We start from the raw sequence: 22,407 nt of genomic DNA on the forward strand, positions 1-22,407 counted from the left end.
AGTAGCTACACTATAATCTAACTACTGACATTTTCATTCTTAAAATTTACTTTTGCAATGAACACATATTCCTGAGGATTTGTGCGTGAACTGCTGAATGAAAGGGAGTGCCAAATTTGGGACCTGGAGAAGGTAATGAACATAGGTCTTCACTCCCCTCACTGGCAGAGCTGAGGCATGCTGGCCACCAGGACAGGTTTCCAGATGAATGGTGAGCCTTGGTTTGCTTCACCCATTAACCTTTTTTTATCAATCTTTTCCCAGTAATTTTCCACCAACCCTCTGACCCCAGGTTCCAAAATGTAAGACTCAGAAGGCAGCCCAGTCTCAGGTATCCAGGCCGACTGGAGCTGGTGCAGCGTAAATATTGGAACACAGAGATAATGATGTTTGTAAAGTTCACAACCATTAACTACACATTCTTCTCCTATTTATAATCTAACAGAGATTGCAGGGAAAATAGTTAAGAGATTTAAGTTCTATTTTTTCCTCACTCTGACAAGTCTGTGAGAAAAGCTGAGCACAGTAGGAAGCGAGGGGAGGAGGAGCACAGGAGCTGCCTCCAATTGCAGATGCCGGACTTAGGAGCTGCTTGTAACTGTGATGGGGAGCATGATTATTAATATTGGGAAATATTATGTGACAATGTTAATGGAGAAACAAAATACAAACTGGGAAAAGGGCTGACAGAAGCACCCCCAAACGCAAACAGCAATCTTCACTGAGCGAGGAAATTAGGGGTGATTTGCACATGATTTTTCAGACTTTTCTATAATTTAAAACGTCCTATAATGACCAGATATTACTTTCATAACCAGTAACAATTTTATTTAAAACAAATGATCACGGGGATAGTACCCAGAGCCACCAACCACCTAGTCTCACGTCATCACAAAGTGCACTCAACAGTCAACACTTTAAAAAAATGAGAGAGAATACATACTACAAGAGGGTACGTCACACAGTTCCATGCGTACGTTTTTATTCTGCGTGAAGCACCAGGGCCCTTCCATCTGCCCTCCAGGGTTCCGGCAGTAGGCGTGTCCCCCTCCGAGCTCGGGGAAGTCTGCACTGGTTAGGTGGTGGCTATGGGGGTGCTGCAGGGCCCACGGCTGGCACTGGTGCCCTGACTTAGTGGTGCTCGCCGTCCCTCTATAATCCGTGCCCGAGCCATTGTAACATTGATGGTCTAAGAGAAAAGATGTATTAGAAGGCATGAAAATCAAGAGGAAGTAGCCATCCTCACAGGCATAGAGAGCGCCCTTATTCAGCTCTTCCTGAAAGGACAACAAACCACTTTGCCTGCATGTACTCAAAGTGGAGTTTCCAAAAGACCAAAGGATTTTACATAACTTCTAAGAAAAGCACATTAAAAATAATGACCTAATAAAGTCCCAAACTCACTAAATTGAGGGTGCATCAGGGACATATATGGGAAAGAAAACCTGTCAGAAGTTATTCCATGACCGTGAAACCACCTTTGGGACCCAACAGGGACCCTGCACTCCACAATTGAGGATGTCAACACCAGCCTCATATTCACCTGCACTCGAAGCAAAAGCAAACTGTGTAGGAAGGAAGAAGAAAGTGCCAGGCCTGGCCTGCACCTCAGACGCCCCTTGCTACCCAGGGAGGACCCAGTTGGGGCACATGCATCACTCCACCTCCATGGGGGAGATGGCGAGCCCTCTCTGAGCCAGACCCTGGAATGTGCATATGCTGAACAACGGCTACAGAGTGCTTGCTGTGTTTGGGCATTGTTCTGAGAACTTTCTAAATATTAACTCATTTAATCTTCATTCCAACTCCTGAGGTTAGTAGTTATAATTCCCATGTAACATGAGGAAATGGTATTGAAGCAACTTGTCCCAGGTCATATTGAGTAAGCCCTGCAGCCAGGATTCGGCCACAGCCACGAGGGCAGTGGAGCAGCAGACCAGGCTTAGACAGCCTGGAAGTACCCTGCCGCACCCCTGGGACCCCAGCCTGGCATAAAGAGTGACTGCAACCTGGAGCCTTGAGCCCCAGAGGAAGGTGGCCTCTTCCTTCCCTGGGTGCCCCTGGACAAGGGTATAGGCCTGACCTAGTCAGTGAGAGGTGCTGTGGATCACAAGGCAGGTTTGGAAGCTGGCCCTATCCCCCGCATGCCCCTAATAGCTTTTTGTGGTGGGCAGGCACAGAGATTATTCCATTTTACAGAATGAAGTCTAAGGCTCCGACAGGTGGAGTGACTTACTTTTGCCCCAAAGATAGCTGGGTGTGGCCTGGAGCTGTGACTGAAATCCCTGCTCTTAAGTCCTACTGACGGTTTTACTGGAATAGCGGCCCTGGGCTGTGCACCTCCCCAGACCGAAGAGGGTCCCCAGTGGAGGCGCGCCGGGGGTACTCACAGCGGCCCAGCCGCTCAGCCGGGATGCCGATGCGCATGCAGTTGGCGGCGTCGGGGCTCTCCGGCATAGGCAGCGCCTCACACTTGGGCAGCTGCAGCCGCATGAGGATGAGCGGGTTGGAGCGTGCGATGGTGTACTCCTGGCGGCACAGGTCGCTCTCTAGCACCTCGCACTCGTCGCGGCACAGCTCACGCGGCTTGGGCGCCCGGGAGCGTGCATCGCACAGTGGGAACACGAAGTGGCAGAAGGACGGGATGGCGAACTGCGAGCACTGGTCCGATAGATGCGTGGACGTGCCTATCATAGTGAAGGCCGCTGCGGAGGCGTGAGACTGCGTTAAGGTGGTGGGCACCCCGCCCCACCCACCGGTGCCTCCAGCCCTCCACCCTGTATCCTCAGCACCCCTGGGGAGGCTCTCACAGGAGCAGGGCCCCAAGAACACGTGAGCCACTCAGATTTGCACTAGATGTAGTAGGTCCTAGGCTTCATTTACAAACATTTACTAAAAAAAAGCAGAACAAAAAAGAACTGGGCCCAAGATCTCATTCAGCTATAGGCTTCTTTTATGACAGGAAGATTCCCGCTTCAGACCCAAAAGCCACTTCCTCAGGCCCTGATTTGAACTGGGGGCTCTGCCAGCGAAGGGCGGTGGGTGAACCTGTGGGCTGGGTGGTTTCTAGAAGAAGAGACTGGAGGAGGCACAAGGGCCAGGCAGGCCTTGGTCTCCCGACATCCCCAAACCTGCAGGTGAGGATGCAGTAGCCTGGGGAGGGCTCACTAGGGACGGAAGAGAGGAAAAGAGTGTGCGGAAAAGATGGATAGCTGGCCCTGAGAAATGCAGGAGGAGGGATCAGATGACGGAGTGGCAGGAAGAAAGGGACACCTAAGGTGGTGTGCTGGGGAGAGCAAGGAACGACTGGAAAGTGGGGTGAGGGCAGGCTTACGCGTGAGGAAAGTTTTGTGATGAAGGGGAGAGGAGAAGCAGCCCTAGCAGGAGGGGCTGAGCCAGGGCTGGTTGGTTTGCTTTTGAGGGGCAAAACATCACAAAATGGGAGTGTGATAGGAATGAACCAGCCGAGAGGGAGAACAATTGACACTTGACATGGAGAAAGGAAGGGGGCAGGAGCTGTAGGGACAAGGTCGGTGCAGAGTGGCAGGAGGGAAGGCTGTCACAGTCAGGGCTCACAGGAAGCCATCAGCCAGAAGATCCACTCTACTTCAACCTGTGAAGTACCTGCTCATAATGGTATGATCTTGGACAGCTAAAGAGACGCCCCTTTGCCTGTACACCTTGAGAGGTTGGAATTTAGTTCCTGGGATGCCACAGTGCCATCCATGACTTGTAGTGCCCAATTTTGCCAGAAGATGGTGCTGCTGGAGCCCATTATCCCCACGAGACCCACCAAGCACACTTGGCAGGCTCCAGGTTAGATGAACTGGGTGAGAGAGCAGTTCTGGCCTTAACCCCATTATTTACTATAGGGAAATTGGTCACTTAGCCCTTCCTGGGCCTGTGTCTTCATCTATCTAGTGATTTGCCGAGATCCCACGTTAGGGAATGAAAGCCCACATGAAGCTTATAAAATAGCAAGTGAGGCGAATGGTCCATGAGGTGGATTAACAGCTGTGTCCCCGCACTGCATCTAGTGCTTTGTGTCAGGCACTCCGTGGTGTGCAGGTCACACTGCCCTCAGTCTTTCTGGTCACTTCTGGCTAATATTAAAACTGAAGAACAGAGGTGTAAGAGGTTAAGGTGCAGGGCCTTTCGGAGTTGGCTGAAGAACCAGGTGTGAACCCAGTTCAGTCCCATCGTTGTGGAGTTAGCAACGGTTGCAAATGCTGGCCTTGACCTCCAGCAGGGAAAAATTGTCTAAGAAGGCCAAACCTGGTGTTTCTTTGGGGTAATCAATCGATGGGATGCCACAGCTGACCCTCTTAGGATTCCTTCTCCTCTACTCTCCCTCAGGAGTCTCATGTGAGGGCTTATTTCTGAAAATATGGTTCTAGGCACAGAGGGTGTCCAACAACTCATATCCTCACTTTCGTCCACGCCCTGCATCTAATTCTGAAGGTTTCTTTAGGTCCATTCCCTGGGAAGCTTCCAGAGTCTGGGGAGCTAGTTCCGACAAGCATGCTCTCTGATCCGAACATCACAACCAATGCAGTCTCTAAACTGCAAGTCAGGCAGTCTAAAGCACTTTCAAACCTATTTTTTTCAAAAACCCACAAATCTAGAGAATCCTCATTCTAAACTTTTATCTAAAAACTGCTATACAATCAGTCTGCTTAGATATATAAGTTGCTTTATCCTTTAAACAATTCCTGAAAAAATAACTGAGAAACAATTTTGTGCCTGAATCAGTGTTTGCAAATTAGTGGGATGTAAAAATTAATTCTGGAGTCTGCAGCTACCATTTTAAACGGTAAAAATTAGAACAGAACAGAAGATGTCAGAGTACATAGTTCATATTAAGGCTGCAACCAACTTTTTTCTTTAATAAAATAAAACTGAAGAGAAAAATACCTAGTACACTGCTTTTGTAAAGGGTGAATGTTATTTCCTGTAACTGATTTCAATTCTATTAAATACATGTACTGTATACTAAATTACGATGTAAAGTATATCTTTTACTGAGTGTTGTGGTCCAAAGGGTTGAGAAGTTCTGGTTTGAGAAGTTCTGCTTTAAATAGTATAAAAAGCTTTCCCAACGAGAGATAGCAACGTTTTCAAAACATTCTCCCATTGGACCAACATGGTGTCTTCCAGGATCCTCTAGGTCCTATTGCTGCCCTTTCATTTCCCACTAGACACCTGGTCCTGGCCTCAGGGGGCTCTGTAACCATAGGCCAGGCAGACCCTTCTGTGACCATGACCTTAGACTCTCCAGACTGAGGGTGAAAGACAAGTCTACACCCTAAATGTAGAAGGACATTTCAAGGGCACCTACATGAGTTTCTGCCTAGGAGGCCATTCCTGCCCCTTACCAGGGCAATGCTTTGCAAGGCCCTCTGCAAGCCCTAACAAACTCTCCTGGGGAGCCCAGCATCAGATGTCAGCTGGTGATGCTAGTAGGTAGTTGGGGTCAAAAACTACTGTGTAGAGAACCCAGTTAAGCTAGGACACCTGCCTTCTTCACAAGATTTTCCTGGTTTCTTGTGGAGAGAAGAAACATGTACATGTTTGTGGAGAGACCAGAAACAGGAGGAAGAAGGCTTTGCAGAGCTTTGATTTAATTCATTTTCTCAGTTCTCAAGGGATTTCCCCAAAGAATACCTTTACATTAACGTGTAAAAGTCAGTGTGTTGAAGCTAACAACCAACCAGAGATGGTAACTCCTAATGAGATGGAGGACGAGCAGCTTCATTCCTGAATGCTCTGCTCTATTTCTCATGCTGTGAAGCCAGCACCTGAAGACCTGACTGTCCTGGGAGCTGAGGGCTGACATAGGCCTGAGCTCACTGCAGCATCCCCACACATGGCTGATGGCCTGAAACCTTTCTCCCAAACGGCTGAAATCAGGCTTGTGTACCTTTTCACCAAGGGTGCACAGTGGTGTAAGACAGAACACTAAAGTCAAGCAGAGTGATTGCCATGGGCCGGGCTGCCTGCATCAGGGTGGCTGGCCCTGGGACAAGAGACCCTGGAGATGCAGTGAGGACAACTCAGGGCTTCGGACCCACAGGGTTGGCTTAAGTGAATGTATTAGACATGAAGACTAAGCAATCTGCACTTGCTAATTTAAACACACAAATAGGGTAAACCATTGCCACTATTCTAAAAAAGGTCTCTGACTTTCTACTGCAAGAGACATGGAGCAGGGATGCACTATCCAAGTTAGTGACAAAACACACATCCGGAGCTTCTGTGCAGTGAGGGGGCGCACAAAGGCTCACTGTCTCATACGGAGGGCCCACACTCCCACCTGTGATTCGGTTCTCGATCTCTCCCTGCATCTGGAGGGAGTCCACGTAGATGGTCCGGTTCCCAATGAAGCGGGCGCAGGCGATGCCCCGGTAAGGCTGGCAGAACCCGTCCTCGTGGTCATCGTCTCTGAGAAGAACACAGGCTGTAAGCGCACCAGAAGGTGCTGAGCACCCTGATGGCTTTTCTTTTCAAGTCCAACATCCTATGATCTAGCCATCTTGTTCCTTGGTATTTACCCAAATGAATGGAAAACTTATATCCACACAAAAATCTGCATACAGCTTTTTTCATAACTGCCAAAATTTGGAAGTAACCAAGATATCCTTCAGTAGGTGAATGGATAATAAACTGTGGTACTTCCAGACAGTGGAATATTATTCAGTGCCAAAAAGAAATGACATGGAGGAATCTTAAATGCATATTGCTAAGTGAAAGAAGCCAATCTGTAAAGGCTCCACATGTATGATTCCAGCTATATAACATTCTAAAAAAAGGCAAACGATAGAGACAGTAAAAAGATCAGTGGCTGCTAGAGATGTTGGGGGGATCTCATGGGTGACTAGGTGGAGCAGAAGGAACTTTTAGGGCATTGAAACTATTCTGTATGATGCTATAATAGTAAATACGTGTCATTGTACATTTGTTCAAACATAGAATGTACAGCACCAAGAATGAACCCTAATGTACTATGGACTTTAGTTAATAATAAATGCATCAACACTGATTCATCAATTGTAACAAATGCAACAGACTAATGCAAGATGTTACTAATAGGGGAAACTGTGTATGTGCAGATGTGTGTGTGTGTGTGTGTGTGTGTACACAAGAATTCTCTGTACTATCTCTTCAATTTTTCTGCAAATTTAAAATTGCTCTAAAATATAAAGTCTATTAACTTTTTAAAAAACAAGCATCTTTAAGGGAGGATGGCACTAAGAGAGGACTAAGTGTAAAAGACATTATAAACCTGAAGCGTACACATGAGTGGGTATATGTACATGTACAAATACACACAGAATGTTAAAGGTTAACATGTTTCATCTCACCCTTAAGCTACAACAGAAACACTGCTGGCACGCCCCTATATACTTCTGCTGTTTGCAAGCAAGGCTTTAATGAAAATGACAATAATCCAGAAACTGTGTTCTACCTTTAAATTATAGGAGAGAAATCTTTGAAACAGAGAAAAGCAGTGAAGGGGATTCCACAAAGGCTTGCCCTCATGGAATTTGCACCAGAAAGTGTGCTTATTATACCACAGAGGTATAACCTCGTCATTACTAGATAGACCACATGTGTAAATATGGGGGACGGACCACGTGTCTAAATATGGAGACACAAAGGGAGACTCACGTAAGCATGTCTCCCTCTTGGCCCTGGAGTCTGAACTTCCCAACGCCTGTAGGGAACATCCTGCACAAGCCCCATTTGAGGTCTGGGCTAAATTTTTTGTAGAAACTGTCAGACCTGCATTCAGCCAATGAGATCAGTCATTCTAAGTACCCAGATGCTTTTTAAAGTGGTCCTCAGAATGCTCCAAGGAGACAACTGGGGCACAGCAGATATACTAGGGCTGTTGTCTATTGGGTAGCAAAGATAGGGGGTCTGAGGCTCCAGGGATAAGTGCTCAGGCCTGTAATGAAGTCACTTGTTTTCTAGCAAATCTGTAACCTGCCCATAAGCCTAACAACACTTGTCATTCCACCATACACTGATTCTGACCATCTCCAAACAGAAATGGGGTTGCATGCATTATAAATCTCCAACCCAGCTACCTCATAAGTGTAAAATCTGGAGGCTTGTAACAATGGACTCAAAGATTCTGGTAGAACACCCTCTCTTTAGCTGCCTCTGCCTGATTCTCTCTCCTCTGCTGTGTTCTCAGTCCCTGAAGAAAACAACTCTCTTAAAAAACAAAAATAAACAAACAAAAAAATGAAAAATGATCTAGAGCCATAAAATCTAAGGAAGGAGATCCTGGCATCAATAAGAGCCAGAAGCCCTTTCTCTCAAGTTCACTTTCTTTGGGTCAAGGATTCCTTAAATATAGTTTAAATAGGCAAGCACATGTGCTAACAATACACATCTAACCCACCTCTTTCACTCTGTGAGCTGGAGTTAACTGTTGATTAAATTAAAACCAATGATTATACTTGCCAGACACACCAACTCAACTATAGTCAGCTCTGCCTCGAAGTTTATGCTATGTGTCAGTTTGCAGGTTGGGTTCAGGACACTTGCCTGCTCTGCCAAGGAAACCATTAAGATGTGTGTGCTCTGATTAATGTCATCTATGCCTAGGGTATGAGATTTGATTCAATCAGTCCCTTGGGATGACCCCACAAGAATGACAATTTCTTTTCTCTGCTTCAGGAGTCAAGAAATGGAAAATCTGTTCCCTCACGGTGGGCTCCTCCCTCGTGTGGACTTCTCCCTGGCCACTGGTCAGGCACCCACAGGATGGGGAGAGCAACAGGGGTGCTGGAAAGACATGCTGAGAATGAGCTCAAGGCCATTCCATCTCATTCACAGCTTACAAAATGAGTTTTAGAGAATGTCCAAAACACAAACAGAAGTGGTTAGAAAATGATGTCCTTCAGGTTTTTGAATTTTGAGAAAACAAGTAGGAATCACTTTATATTTTCAAACAGAATTATGTTTTATCTTTCTCTGGCATAGTTTGGGAACTTTGAAGAATGACAGAGCTGAAGAAAAACTTAGAAAATTTATGGATATAAATAATAAATAATCTTAAAAGGAACAAGGCTCCTTTGAAGTTGAAAAGTAATCAATGTCAAAATTCAAATGGAGTTATGCATTGTGTAGGAAGTTAACATTTCTTTTCCCCTATGGTTTTTGTTAAAAGTGGTTAAATCATTTCATAATTGTTGTTCTTATTATGAAAGGGTTTGCCTGTAATAAATGGGTGCTTCCTTGAGTGAAACAGAAGAAGTTCTATCTCAGATTGGAGGGTGGGGGGTGTGCAGAGCAAACTCACAAAGAATAATCTGAAATAAATTCCTTTAACAAAGCCAGAAGCTAAACTTCATAAGCTCTAGGTGATCTGATAGTAATCTAATAGGCTGCTGTAACAAAACACTCTTCAGAGGAAGGCAATAAAATCTAGTGTACAAACCACAATGTCCAGTATATAATAAAAAATTACCAGACACATGAAGAAACTGCAAACTATAACCCGTGGTCAAGAGAAACCAACTCAAAGATGACCCAGATGTTAGAATTAGCAGACCAGGACTTTAAGAAACTCTAAGTATGGAAAAACAGAAGAAAATATAATGAGGATATAGGTAATTACAGAAGAGATGGAAACTATAAAATACAGGAAAGAACTAAAACACACACATTCTCCAATTAAACATGGTATTCAAGGTGTATAAAATAGAAAAAAAATCAATACACTTGACAGGTCAACAGAAAATTTCCAAATTGAAACAAAGAGAGACAAAGTTTTATAAAAAATAAACGGAGCCTCAGTGAGCTATGGGAAAGTACAAGCAGTCCAACTGATGTTCAGGAAAGACCCCAGGAGGAGAGGAGAGAAATAAAAAATCAGAAAAAAAGGTTTGAAGGAATAATGGCCAAAATTTTTCCAAGTTTAATTAAAAAACAGTTACATGCTAATCAAGGAATGTCAAGTGAAAAGCAAGCAGGATAAATACAAAGGAAACCACACCCACACACATCACAGTCAACCAGCTGAAAACCTAGGAGAAACAGAAATGCAGGAACATGAGGAATAATAGCTGACACTTAACAGAAACAATGAAAAATAGAAGACGATGTAATGTAAGGTTCAGTGCACTAGCAGAGAAAATGAACTGTGAATCTGGAATTTCATACTCAGTGAAAACAACTTTCAAATAAAAGGGTCTATTAACCAAAAAGACAGAAACATGAATGTACGTAATATCAGAGCTTCAAAATATATGAATAAGAATTGACAGAACAAGAGGACAACTCAGAAAAATCCACAGTTATAGTTAAAAACCTTAACACCTGTCTCTCAGCAATTAATAGAACTATGCAAAAAAATTAATGAAGAAACAAATAGCAATCACTCCCTTGACCTATTGGACCTTTGTAAAACAATATACTCAACAAGACAGCAAATATGTTTCAGTGTGCATGGCACGTTCACCCAGAAATGCCATACGATCTCCACAAAATAACTCACAATAAGTCTAAAAGAACTGAAATTATGAATTTCTGGTCACACAAAATTAAAATAGAAATCAATAACAAAAGATATTTAGAAACTCTCCAAATATTTGGGAGTTAAATAGCACACTTCTAAATAACCTTTGGGCTCAAAAAAATATATATACAAAGAAAATTTAAATGGGATTTTAAATGAAATGTGGGATGTCAGAAACATGGTGGAGTGAAAGAAGTCCTGAGGTGTCTCCCCTTGAAACAACAAAAAGCTGAAGAGCTAAAACACAACAAAAAACACCAAAACTGCACACCAGCATGTCTGAACGTGGGATCTGTGCATAAGAGCTACCACAGGCAAGAACCCCGGATGTCAGGCAGTGGACTGAGAAAAATAAAGAAGCTGCCTCTTGCAGGCTTTAAGAGGTGGGAGAGGGGAGAAGGTGCTGTGAGCTCCCTGAACAGCCCTGCCTGAGAGAGCTGTGAGCTTCACACAGCTGGCAGCAGGGCCCAGTCATCAGGGCAGAATGAAGAGAAGTGGGGATGGAAGAGAAGTGGGGACAGCAGAGAAACAACAGTTGATTTTCACCAGCTGTGGATGCAAAACTGAGGCTGAGTAGCAGCCTGCGCCCCCAATCCAAAAGGCCTCTTCCCCCATATCTTTGGAGACTGAACACCGCAGATCCCCAGGGGAATCTGAGCAAACACTACCAAAACTGTTGCTAACACTGACAGGGACTGAGACTGAGAGTAGTGAGCGCGATTAAACATCTATAAGGAAAAAAAAGGCATTATTAAGGCTTTATATAAAGCAGAAATCCAAGAGGCTCAGACACCACTTACTAGAAACCAAAAGAAAAATGCCTTCTTCGCAACAAGCTAAAAACAGACCATTATATAATAAATCTTCTTTCTGGTAAAAAAGCAGACTACACTTCCATTAATGCCCAGATGGAGAAATAGTCCATTAAACAACCAAGGTGACAAGGCATCTCAGAAAGAGGCATCTCCACAAAATAAGCTTATAGACATAGAAATATGTGATTTAATTGACAGAGAATTCAGGATAGTAATTCTGAAAAAACTCAATGAGATCCAAAACAATTCATATCAACAATTTCAGGAATTGAAAAAACAACTAGATCAACAAGGAGAGGGAAATCCTCAAAAAGAATCAAATAGAACTTCTGGAGATGAAGAACACACTGCATGAGATGAAAAATGAAAGAGCAAGCTTGGGAAATAGAGTTGACCAAATGGAGGAAAGGATCAGTGATATCGAGGACAGAAATCTAAAAATAAATCAGAATGAAGAAGAACGAAAGCGAAGAATGAAAAATAATGAAAGGGAAATACAAGAACTAGCTGATACCATCAGGAGAAGAAACATAGGAATAATGGGCATTACCGAAGGCAAGGAAAAGGAGCAGAGACTAGAAAGCATTTTTAGACAAATAGTGGACGAGAATTTCCCAAATCTAAGGAATAAGATGGAACTTGAAATTTAAGAAGTCAACAGAACACTCAATTATCTCAACCCAAAAAGGCCTTCACCAGGATACACCGTATTAAAGTTATCAAAAATCAATGACAAAGATAGAATTCTCAGGGCAGCCAGAAAGAAGAAAACAGTAACCTATAAAAGAAAATCCATTAGATTATCATCGGACTTCTTGACAAAAACCTCACAAAGTCAGAAAGAAGCAGAATCAAATCCAGCAAAGCTCTCCTTTAGACATGAACGAGAAATTAAGACTTTTCCAGACATACAAAAAATGAGGGAATTCTCCACTATGAGACTTGCATTACAGGACATACTCAAAGGGGTGAGCTCACCAAAAACAAAATGACTCCTCCCCACCAAAAGAAAACATAATTAGGAGTAAGGCAACTAGCAGGCAGATAGAAGCAGAGGAGTGCAACACTTCCTAAGAACAGGGCATTACAAGCTTAAATGATAAGAGATTTGCTATAGCAAGGTAATAATAAATGTTGAGCACACACAGGGATAAATTGAGACAACAATTACTGAAAAGGGGAGGATTTGAAAATCCAAATGCGCAAAGGGGAATGGAGATAAGGCACACTTAGAAGAAAATGGATGATTGTATATATAACTATCTTTTACACATTTGTAATGGTAACCACACGCCAAAGATTCAGAACTGAAGAATATAACATAAAACAAGAAGAAACAGAAGGAAAACACAGAAGACTCAACTAAAATATAAAAAGAAAAAGACACACAAAGACAAGGAAGCAATGGAAACACCAAGATACCAGAAAGCAAAAGAGAAAATGTCTATAAGAAGACCTCATATTTCAATAATCACCCTACATGTAAATAGCACAGAGTTGCAGAATGGATCAAAAAACAAAACCCAATCATAGGCTGCCTCCAGGAGACACATCTCAGTTCCAAAGACAAATATAGACTCAAAGTGAAAGGGTGGAAAATGATATTTCAAACTAATGGCATTCAGAGAAAAGCACGAGAAGTGGTACTAATATCAAATGAAATAGACTTAAAAATTAAAAAGGTAAAGAAAGATACTGAAGGACACTTTATAATGATAAAGGGAATCATGCACCAAGAAGACATAACATTTATTAATATCTATGCTCCCAATCAGGGAGCACCGAAAATATATAAAGCAATTACTAACAGAACTAAAGGGAGAAACAGAACTAAACACTATCATAGTAGGGGACCTAAATACCCCACTGTTGGATATAGACAGATCATTCGAACAGAAAATCAATAAGCAAATAACATCCTGAAATGACACAGTAGACCGACTGGACACAATTGAAATTTACATAGCTTTTCATCCCCAAACAGTTGCTTATACATTCTTCACTAGTGCACATGGAACATTCTCAAGGACTGACCACATACTGGGACACAAAAATAGCCTCGAACGAATACAAGAGGGTTGAAATCATATGTAACCATAATCTCTGATTGTAATGCTTTGAAAGTAGAGATCAACTGCAAAAGAAAAGGGGGAAGAACCACAAATAAATGGAGATTAAGTAATGTGCTACTGAAGAATAATTGGATCAGAGAAGAAATAGAAAGAGAGATCAAGAGATACATAGGAACGAATGATAATGATAGTACAATATATCAAAACTTTTGGGACATGGCAAAAGCAGTCATAAGAGGAAAGTTCATATCATTACAGGCCTATCTCCAAAATCAAGAACGAGTCCAAATAAACAACCTAACGCTTCATCTTAAAAAACTAGAAAAGGAAGAATAAATGAAGCCTAAAGTCAGTAGAAAGAAAGAAATAATCAAAATTAGAGCAGAAATAAATAAAATTAAAAACAAAACAATAGAAAAAATAAATGCAACAAAGAGCTGGTTCTTTGAAAAGGTTAATAAAATTGACAAACTCTTGGCTAGACTCACTAAAGAAAAAAGAGAAAGGACACAAATAAACAAAATCAGGGATGAAAGAGGGGAAATTACAACAGACACTGTAGAAATACAAGGGATCATACAAGAATACTATGAAAAAGTATATAACACCAAATTTAATAACCTAGAAGAAATGGACCAGTATTTAGAAAGATACAACCTCCCTAGACTGAATCACGAAGAACTGGAAAATCTAAATAGACCAATCAGCAGTATGGAAATTGAAACAATCGTCAAAAACCTACCAAAATGTAAAAGTCCAGGACCAGACGGCTTCACCAGTGAATTCTACTAAACATTCAAAGAAGATTTAATACTTATTCTCCTCAAACTCTTCCAAAAAATCGAAGAGGAGGCAATATTTCCCAACTCAGTTTATGAGGCCAATATCACTCTGATACCAAAGCCTGGTAAAGATAACACAGAAAAAGAAAACTACAAACTAATATCTCATGAACACAGATGCAAAAATCCTAAATAAGATATTAGGGAACCATTTACAGCAACATATTAAAAAGATTATACATCACGATCAAGTGGGCTTCATCCAGGAGCACAGAGATGGTTCAAGCTATGCAAATCGATTAATGTGATACACAATATAAACAAATTAAAGTATGAGAGTCATATGACCATATCAATAGATGCAGAGAAAGCCTTTGACAAGATACAACATCCATTTATGATCAAAACACCTAACAAAATTGGTATAGAAAGAAAGTACCTTAACATAATAAGGCCATATATGACAAACCCTCATCCAACACTATACTTAATGGTGAAAAACTAAAAACCTTCCCTCTAAGATCAGGAACAAAGCAAGGCTGTCCACTATCACCACTGTTATTTACTTTAACACTAGAGGTCCTAGAGAGTGTAATAAAGCAAGAGAAATATATAAAAGGCATCCAAATAGGAAATGAAGAAGTCAAACTGCTATTATTTGTTGATGACATGATTCTCTATATAGAAAACCCTAATGACTCCACAAGACCAATACTAGAAATGATAAGCAAATAAATACAGTAATGTTTCTGGATACAAAATTAATGTTCGAAAACCCATAGCGTTTCTATACTCTAATAATGAAGCGTCAGAAAAAGAAGTGGAAAAAATAATTCCTTTTGCAATTGCAACAAATAGAACAAAATTATCTAGGAATAAATCTAATGAAACATGTAAAGGACCTCTATAATGAAAACTATAAGACCCTGTTAAAAGAAATTGAAGAAGATACAAAGGAATGGAAAGATCTTTTGTGTTCTTGGATTGGAAGAATCAACATAGTTAAAATGACCGTTATTAGCTAAAGCATTATACAGATTTAATGCAATCCCCATCAAATCTCATCGGCATTTTTAAAAGAAATAGAACAAAAAACCATCAGATGACTTTTTGAAAGCATAAAAGACCCCAAATTGCCAAAGCCATCTTGAGAAAAAGGAACGAGGCTGGAGGCATCATGCTGCCCAACTTCAATTTATACTGCAAAGCGACAGTAATCAAAGCAGCATGGTACTGGAAGCAAAACAGACACTCGGACCAGTGGAACAGAATCGAGTCCAGAAGTAAATCCATATATATATGGGCAAATAATTTTCGAGAAAAAAGCCAAAAACATACAGTGGAGAAAGGAAAGCCTCTTCAATAAATGATGCTGGGAAAACTGGAAGGCCACCTGTAAAAGAATGAAACTAGACTGTTGCCTATCATCACATATCAAAATTAAGTCAAAATGGATTAAGGACCTGAATATAAGACCTGAATAATAAAATGCATAGAAGAAAACATCAGAACTCAACTCAAGGACCTTGGACTTAAAGAGGATTTTATGAATTTGACCTCAAAGGCAAGGGAAATAAAAGCAAAAATAAATAAATGGGACTACATCAAACTAAAAAGCTTCTGCTCAGCAAAAGAAACCATCAACAAGGTAAAGAGTCAACCATCCGAATGGGAAAATATATTTACAAGCAATGTCTTCGATAAGGGCCTAATATCCAATATATACAAAGAACTCATACAACTCAATAATGACAAAAAAACAAAAAACAAAAAAACAAATGATCCAATCAAAAAAAAGGAAGAGGATCTGAACAGACACTTCTCCCTAGAGGACATACAAATGGCCAACAGATATATGAAAAGATGCTCAACATCGCTAGCTATTAGGGAAATGCAAATCAAAACCACAATGAGATACCATCTCATATTTGTTAGAATAGCTATAATCAACAGGATAAGTAATAACAAATGTTGGAGAGGACGCAGAGAAAAAGGAACTCTCATACACTGTTGGTGGGGCTGCAAATTGGTACAGCCACTAAGGAAAACATTATGGAGGTTCCTCAAAAAACCAAGAATTGATCTACCATATGATCCAGCAATCCCTCTACTGGGTATTTATCCCAAAGGCTTGAAAACTCATATCCGAAAAGATATTTGCACACTGATGTTCATAGCAGCATTATTCACAGTGGCCAGGACATGGAAGCAACCAAAATGTCCTACGATAGCTGTTTGGATAAAGAAGCTGTGGTACATATATATAATGGAATATTGCTCAGCCATAAGAGATGAAATACTGCCATTTGCGACAACATGGATGGAGCTCGAGATAATCATGCTAAGTGAAATAGGCCAGATGGAGAAAGTTGAAAATCATATGATGTCACTTATATGTGGGATATAAACCTAAAAGCAACATATGAACAGGACAAACAAGCAGAGACTCATGGACATGGACAATAGATTAGTGGTTACCAGAGAGTAGGGAGGTAAGGGGAGGGGAGGGGGAGGTAGAAGTGTTAAAAGGGGTGAAATATGTGGTGACAGAAAGAAATCTAACTATGGGATGTGAACACACAATGTAATATATATATGCCTTATTGTTAAAATATACAGTAGAAACTTAGAAGATTTCATTAACCAGTGTCACCATAAAAAAATTGAAATAAATAAAAACATAAACAGAGAGAGAAAAAAATGGAATGTGAAAAGTATACAGTAAACAATGGAAACAGGATAGCATGCAGCTAAAACAGTAATAAAAGATAAATTTATAGCTCTAAATGCTTAAATGAGATAAGGTTTTTTATACCTTAAGAATTTAGAAATAGAATGTGAAATTAAACCTGAATTAGCAGAAAATACTAGTGATGAAAGCAGAAATCAATAAAATAGAAAATAATAAAAAATTGGTAAAGCCAAAAGTTAATTATTCAAATAGTTAACAAATTTGCTAACACATAAAAAAAGTGATTAAGAGAAAACACATATCACCGACATCAGAAATGCACAAGGGGACATCAACAAACACTAACAAATGTTAAACGATAACAAGAAAAATTATGAATGTATGAATATAGATCCAACTTAGAAATAAAAATGATAAATTCTTTGAAAAACACATAGTGCAAATACAAATAGCCCTAAATTTCTTATTTGAAGTTGTAGTAAAAAAGTCCCATGATTAAAACTCCAGCTTCAAATAACAGAAACTGGTGAATTCTGTCAAACATTTAAGGAATAAACATTAGTAACTTTACACAAAATCTTTCAGAAAATAAAGAAGGGATACTTTCTAATTCATTTTAGGAGGCAAGCATAAAATACCTGACAAGGATGTCTCAAGACATTACAGATCAAAGGGGCAACATAGTTCACAAAACAATAGCAAACTGTACTCAGCAAAATAAAAATATATTATAGAAATGGTTAATGGACCAACTGGGTTAACCCAAGAATACAAAATTACTTCAACATTTAAAAAAACAATCACGGAAAACACAGAGACAGAGAAAAACTATGTTATTATATCAGTTGATACAGAAAAAGCAACCAAATTCTCACAGAATGCTGGTGGCAGTGTAAAATGGAGAGACCACTTTGGGGAAGAGGTTTGCAATTTATTATACAGTTTTGATACATACATTTACCATCTGATCCAACAATCCCACACCTAGAATTTATTCTAGAGGAATGAAAACATGTTTACAAAAATACTTGAACACAAATATTCATAACAGTTTTACTTATAACTGCCCCAAACCAGAAACTCAAGTGTCCACTGACAGGTGAATAAGTAAACACATTGTAATCTTCATACAGTAGAATATATGCCATCAATAAAAAGGAATAAACCATAGGAAGAATCTTTCAGATATCAAATTTTGTGAAAGAAGCCCAAAATAAGAGTCTCCTAAGAGCATATAAACAGCACGAGGCAAGAATTTTTAGTTTTTGTCTCTTTCAACCATTGTTGTATCCCCAACACTTTGAATAGGGTATAGCACATAGTTGGCTCTCAATATAAATTTGTTAAATGAATGAATGATTTCCTTGAAAATCAGGCACTACACTTTGTCTCTCTACTTTCAAGATGAAATACTCCTAGCATCCAATTATATCAGTCATATTAAATATGGCAAAAATGTCCACTTGGTCCAACTGAACACACCCAACACTAATGTTCATGTGATAAAAATCCAGTCAGCAAACTTTTAGAAACACGATTATAGACCCCTGTGGGTTTTTGCCACAGCCATCTCTAAGACCAGGACCACACGAGACATCCAGAGGCAGAGAGATAGCGACTCCAATGTAATCAGTCCACTGGAAAGCAAATGTTATCCTCTTCCACCGTGCTTAGAAGCTGGTTCCTCCCAGGTAAACCTTGGAAGGTTGGTATTTTCTTGGGGACTAAGGAGGTCAGTGTGTAAAAAGCTCTCATCCATGCATAATAGGACTTAAGAGGTAATACATGGGCTCAAGGGAACGCAAAAAGACTGGCGGTGTTAAATGTGTTACTACATGGCAAGTGCTATTATTATCATTACTGCTAAAGTGTAAGCATTTTCATTTGTGTCACTACATGGTCTGAATTAAGGAGAGAGTGCGTGTACTCTCTAATTACTGATGATTGTCTGTTTAGTCACTTATCACAGAATCTTAAAATGAATTAAGTTTCTATCTTTTATTCAAGTTCTGTACTATGGCATTTAAAGAGAGTTGTTACATTTTTCAGAAAATAAAACCTATCATAATAAGAAGTACTTCTAACTCAATTTGATTAGGTTGGTGGTTTAACGGCTTTAACGTCAAATGCTAAATGTCAGCTATTTGCCTGAGTTAGTTTACTTACAACAGTAAGACAGCTTGGTTTCTCCAGAGTCATTTTTAATTACTGGCTTTTCAGTTGGCAGGTTCAGTTTTTTTTACAGTATTATTTTCCTGTAATTAGAATAAAGTTTGAACTAGATTTATGACAAATTCCCCAAAACAGCAAAGGAGTGTGAGGTAAAAATGGCTGAGTTCTGTTTAGACATGCAAAGTTGCCTTTGAGTCATCCACCTGGAGACACCCATTATGAAGCTGAATTTGGAGGTCCGGAGATAGGGAGATAAATCAGATCCAGAAATGGAGATTCTGGGGTTATATACATAAGGGTAGAGAACGGCTGAAGCCTTGGAACTACCTACAGTTTGTAAGAAAATAAGAGGGCTCAGAACTCAGCCCCAAGGAAGGTGATTTCCCAGAGGCCAATAATTAACATAACTTAATGTTCCAAAAGCACAATATAGGTTCCTTTAAGCAGACATTTGCTGAAGCACATTCTGCATGCACTCACTTGTGGGCCATGAAATTGGACAAAAACATAGGAAACGTGGAAGTCTGATGCTCAAGCTTGAGCTCACCCCTCCCTACCCCACAGCCCCACCTCCTTGCCATCAGGCTATCCTGCTGGTTTACGCAGGGGTCTATAATCGTGAAAATCAACCACATCTTATAAGAGCAGATAAAAATAAAACCCATAAATGAAATGCGAGACACATAGCCTCACACTAATCCCCTTGCATTACCAAAATGCTACCTGAGTAAGCTATAATAACCCTGTCTTTGAGCCTACGTCTGTGGGAAAACAACCTGTTCTTAAAGTTTTTGTTCACCATATACACACCCTCCTCACCACCCCCTGCAAATGGGTGGAAGTAAAAACAATGTTTTAGTGGTCCACAGATTTCCATCCCTCACTTCCTTCAACACATATAAAATGATGTCCACACATTCACATGTGTGGACATGTGAGGGCAGCAGCACGGGAAAGAGAGCAATGAGCTCAGAGGGGGTGAGCCAAATGTGTCCACTCGTGTTCACATCTCAGAACCAATAGCAGTGTGTTCCAACACTGACGTGCTGTACATAGGGACCAATCAAGGCTATGTGATTATTCACTGTACAACTCTCCACTTGCAGGTACAGGAAACACCATTTGACCAAAAATGAAACAGCTTTAACTACTGTGCATTTTCTCAGGAAATGACTTGAGAGAGAAGTTGCAGCATAGGATAAGGTGGTGATATTCCAGTGACAAAAACAGAGAGCTTGTGGATGATTCTAAGCCCACTGATTTTCCCTCTGCCCATCTTTGATTTGGGTAACTTTAAGAGATACCATAAAGGTGGTAGAGGTTAGTCTTCTGAAACACAATCATAGTCAATGGGCAGAAAAGTCATGGCCGCAGAAAAATGACCACCGAGCCAGTGGGTTGGTGCCTCAGTCTACAAGGTATTGATCAAAAGAAAATCACTTGCTAGCACAAAGTTGGCAGATTGACTCAGTTATTAAAAGAATAACTCACTCTGACTGATATTTCAGTCTAGAACTGTAAAATTACTTAACAAGGAACTTTAACATGTAACATAATAGTAATACGTTGAAAGGAGAAAAACTACACAATAACCTGTGTATATGAAAAAGTTAACTGTAAAAATCAAATTTCTATGTAATTCCAATAAAAATACAAATTGATTCATATGGAAGACTGAAAGACAATCATCAAGATTATTTAGAAAAATGGTATAGTAAGGGTAAAGATATTCGTTAGTTCAGGCTGCCATAACAAATACCAGAGACTGGGCAATTTAAATGACAGACATTGATTTCTCACAGTTCAGTTCCTAGCTCTGAGATGGCCACCTTCTCCTTGCTGTGTCCTCATGTGGCAGAGAGAGATAGAGAGATAAAGAGATAGAGAGATAGAGAGAAAGAGAGAAATAGAGAGAAAGAAAGAGAGAGATCTCATGTCTTCCTCTTTAAAGGTCCTATCTCTAATACAGTCGCATGTGGGAGGTGTTTAAAACTTTAAAATATGAATTTTTTGGGGGGGGGCGGACAACTTAGTCCATAGCAATAAGTGAGACTATTTCTCTCTATATAGTAAGATATATTATAAAGCAATATACTGTTAGAATATTGTGGTACAGAAGCTACTGGATAAAAATAGAGAGCATAGAAGCAGATCTGCACATACAGAAATTTCACATGACAAAGGTGATAGTAAATTTATTTATTACAGATGAGGTTATTCATTAGATAGTGACATGGCATTGATATAGAAAAATTCTTATGGTAAAACCCTAGCTTATGCCAGCAGAAAAATCAATTTCAGAAAGAGTAAAAATGATGTAAAATTATATCTAGGATATATTTTAAAACTCTTGCAACTCAATAAGGAAAAGACAAATACTTTAAAGAAAAACAGACAAAATACAGTCTATTCTAGTTATTTGTGGTAGTTATTTTCTGTAAAGTCACTGCAAACACAGAATTAGTAAATACTGAGTCATTGTTCTCAGTGGAAAAACAGAGAGTTTATTGCAATTGTGGTCATAACATTTTCATCAACCGATCAATACATAACTTTGTTTTATGTGTTTGTTTCTATTTTATTAACATTGAGCTCACTGCCAGCAGTACTGTAACTCATGCTTGAACGAAGAGGCTTATCTAGCAGGTATTTCTTCCATAAGGCACATCATGGCCTTCCTCACCTAGGAACACTAGACAGCACTTCAGCACAATGCTTGGGGCCATTTTAAACAGCAAAATCACCAATGAAAAGCACAAAATATAAATAGACCTCAGAAAGGACACCTGTTTACAGTAGGAGAACTAAAACAAGAAGGCAGACCTGACCTCAGCTGGGAACATGTACCTTGGGTGACTCAAAATTTTTCACTCCTCTGCACCTGTCCATGAGTGAATATTAATTTTGGGGTTACAAAGAAATTTTAGTGAGTAACAATTTACAAGTATGGAATCCATACAAAGAGGATAAACTATATAAATGGGCAATTCAATGGCAATTAAACTAACAAAAATATGTTCAACTTCACTATTTACTGGTTAAGTCCAATGTAAAATTACTACAAATTACTACTGGACTTCTAGGACATTGGCAGAATCTGAAGTTCTGATAATACCACATGCTGGAAAATGTGGGGAAATGAGAATGTGTGCATCGCTGGTGGGACTGTGAACTCTTCAACCACTTGGAAAGGCAATCTGGCCGTACCTGGTAAAGGTGGGAAGTGCACGCCCACAATTCCACTCTCAGGTCTCTATCATCAGAGGACTCTCACCCACAGGGACAAGGAGGTATGGACAGACTTTCTCATAAGACAGTTCTATCAGTGAAAACAACCAACCTT

At 40.2% G+C, this 22,407-nt stretch overlaps 1 protein-coding gene across 1 annotated transcript in view; it reads right to left on the reverse strand.

The window, feature by feature from the left end:
• ROR2 (receptor tyrosine kinase like orphan receptor 2) overlaps positions 1-22,407 on the reverse strand; it is a 73,199-nt gene that overhangs the window by 5,748 nt on the left and 45,044 nt on the right. Inside the window, exons 5-7 of the mRNA XM_006914931.2 lie at positions 6,314-6,441; positions 2,391-2,705; positions 944-1,189 (exon numbers count right to left, since the gene is read on the reverse strand). Coding sequence (XP_006914993.1) covers positions 944-1,189; positions 2,391-2,705; positions 6,314-6,441 — 689 coding nt within the window. The remainder of the gene's footprint in view (positions 1-943; positions 1,190-2,390; positions 2,706-6,313; positions 6,442-22,407) is intronic.

Source organism: Pteropus alecto, unplaced genomic scaffold (assembly GCF_000325575.1).
Source record: "Pteropus alecto unplaced genomic scaffold, ASM32557v1 scaffold256, whole genome shotgun sequence".
NCBI classification, from domain to species: Eukaryota; Metazoa; Chordata; class Mammalia; order Chiroptera; family Pteropodidae; genus Pteropus; species Pteropus alecto.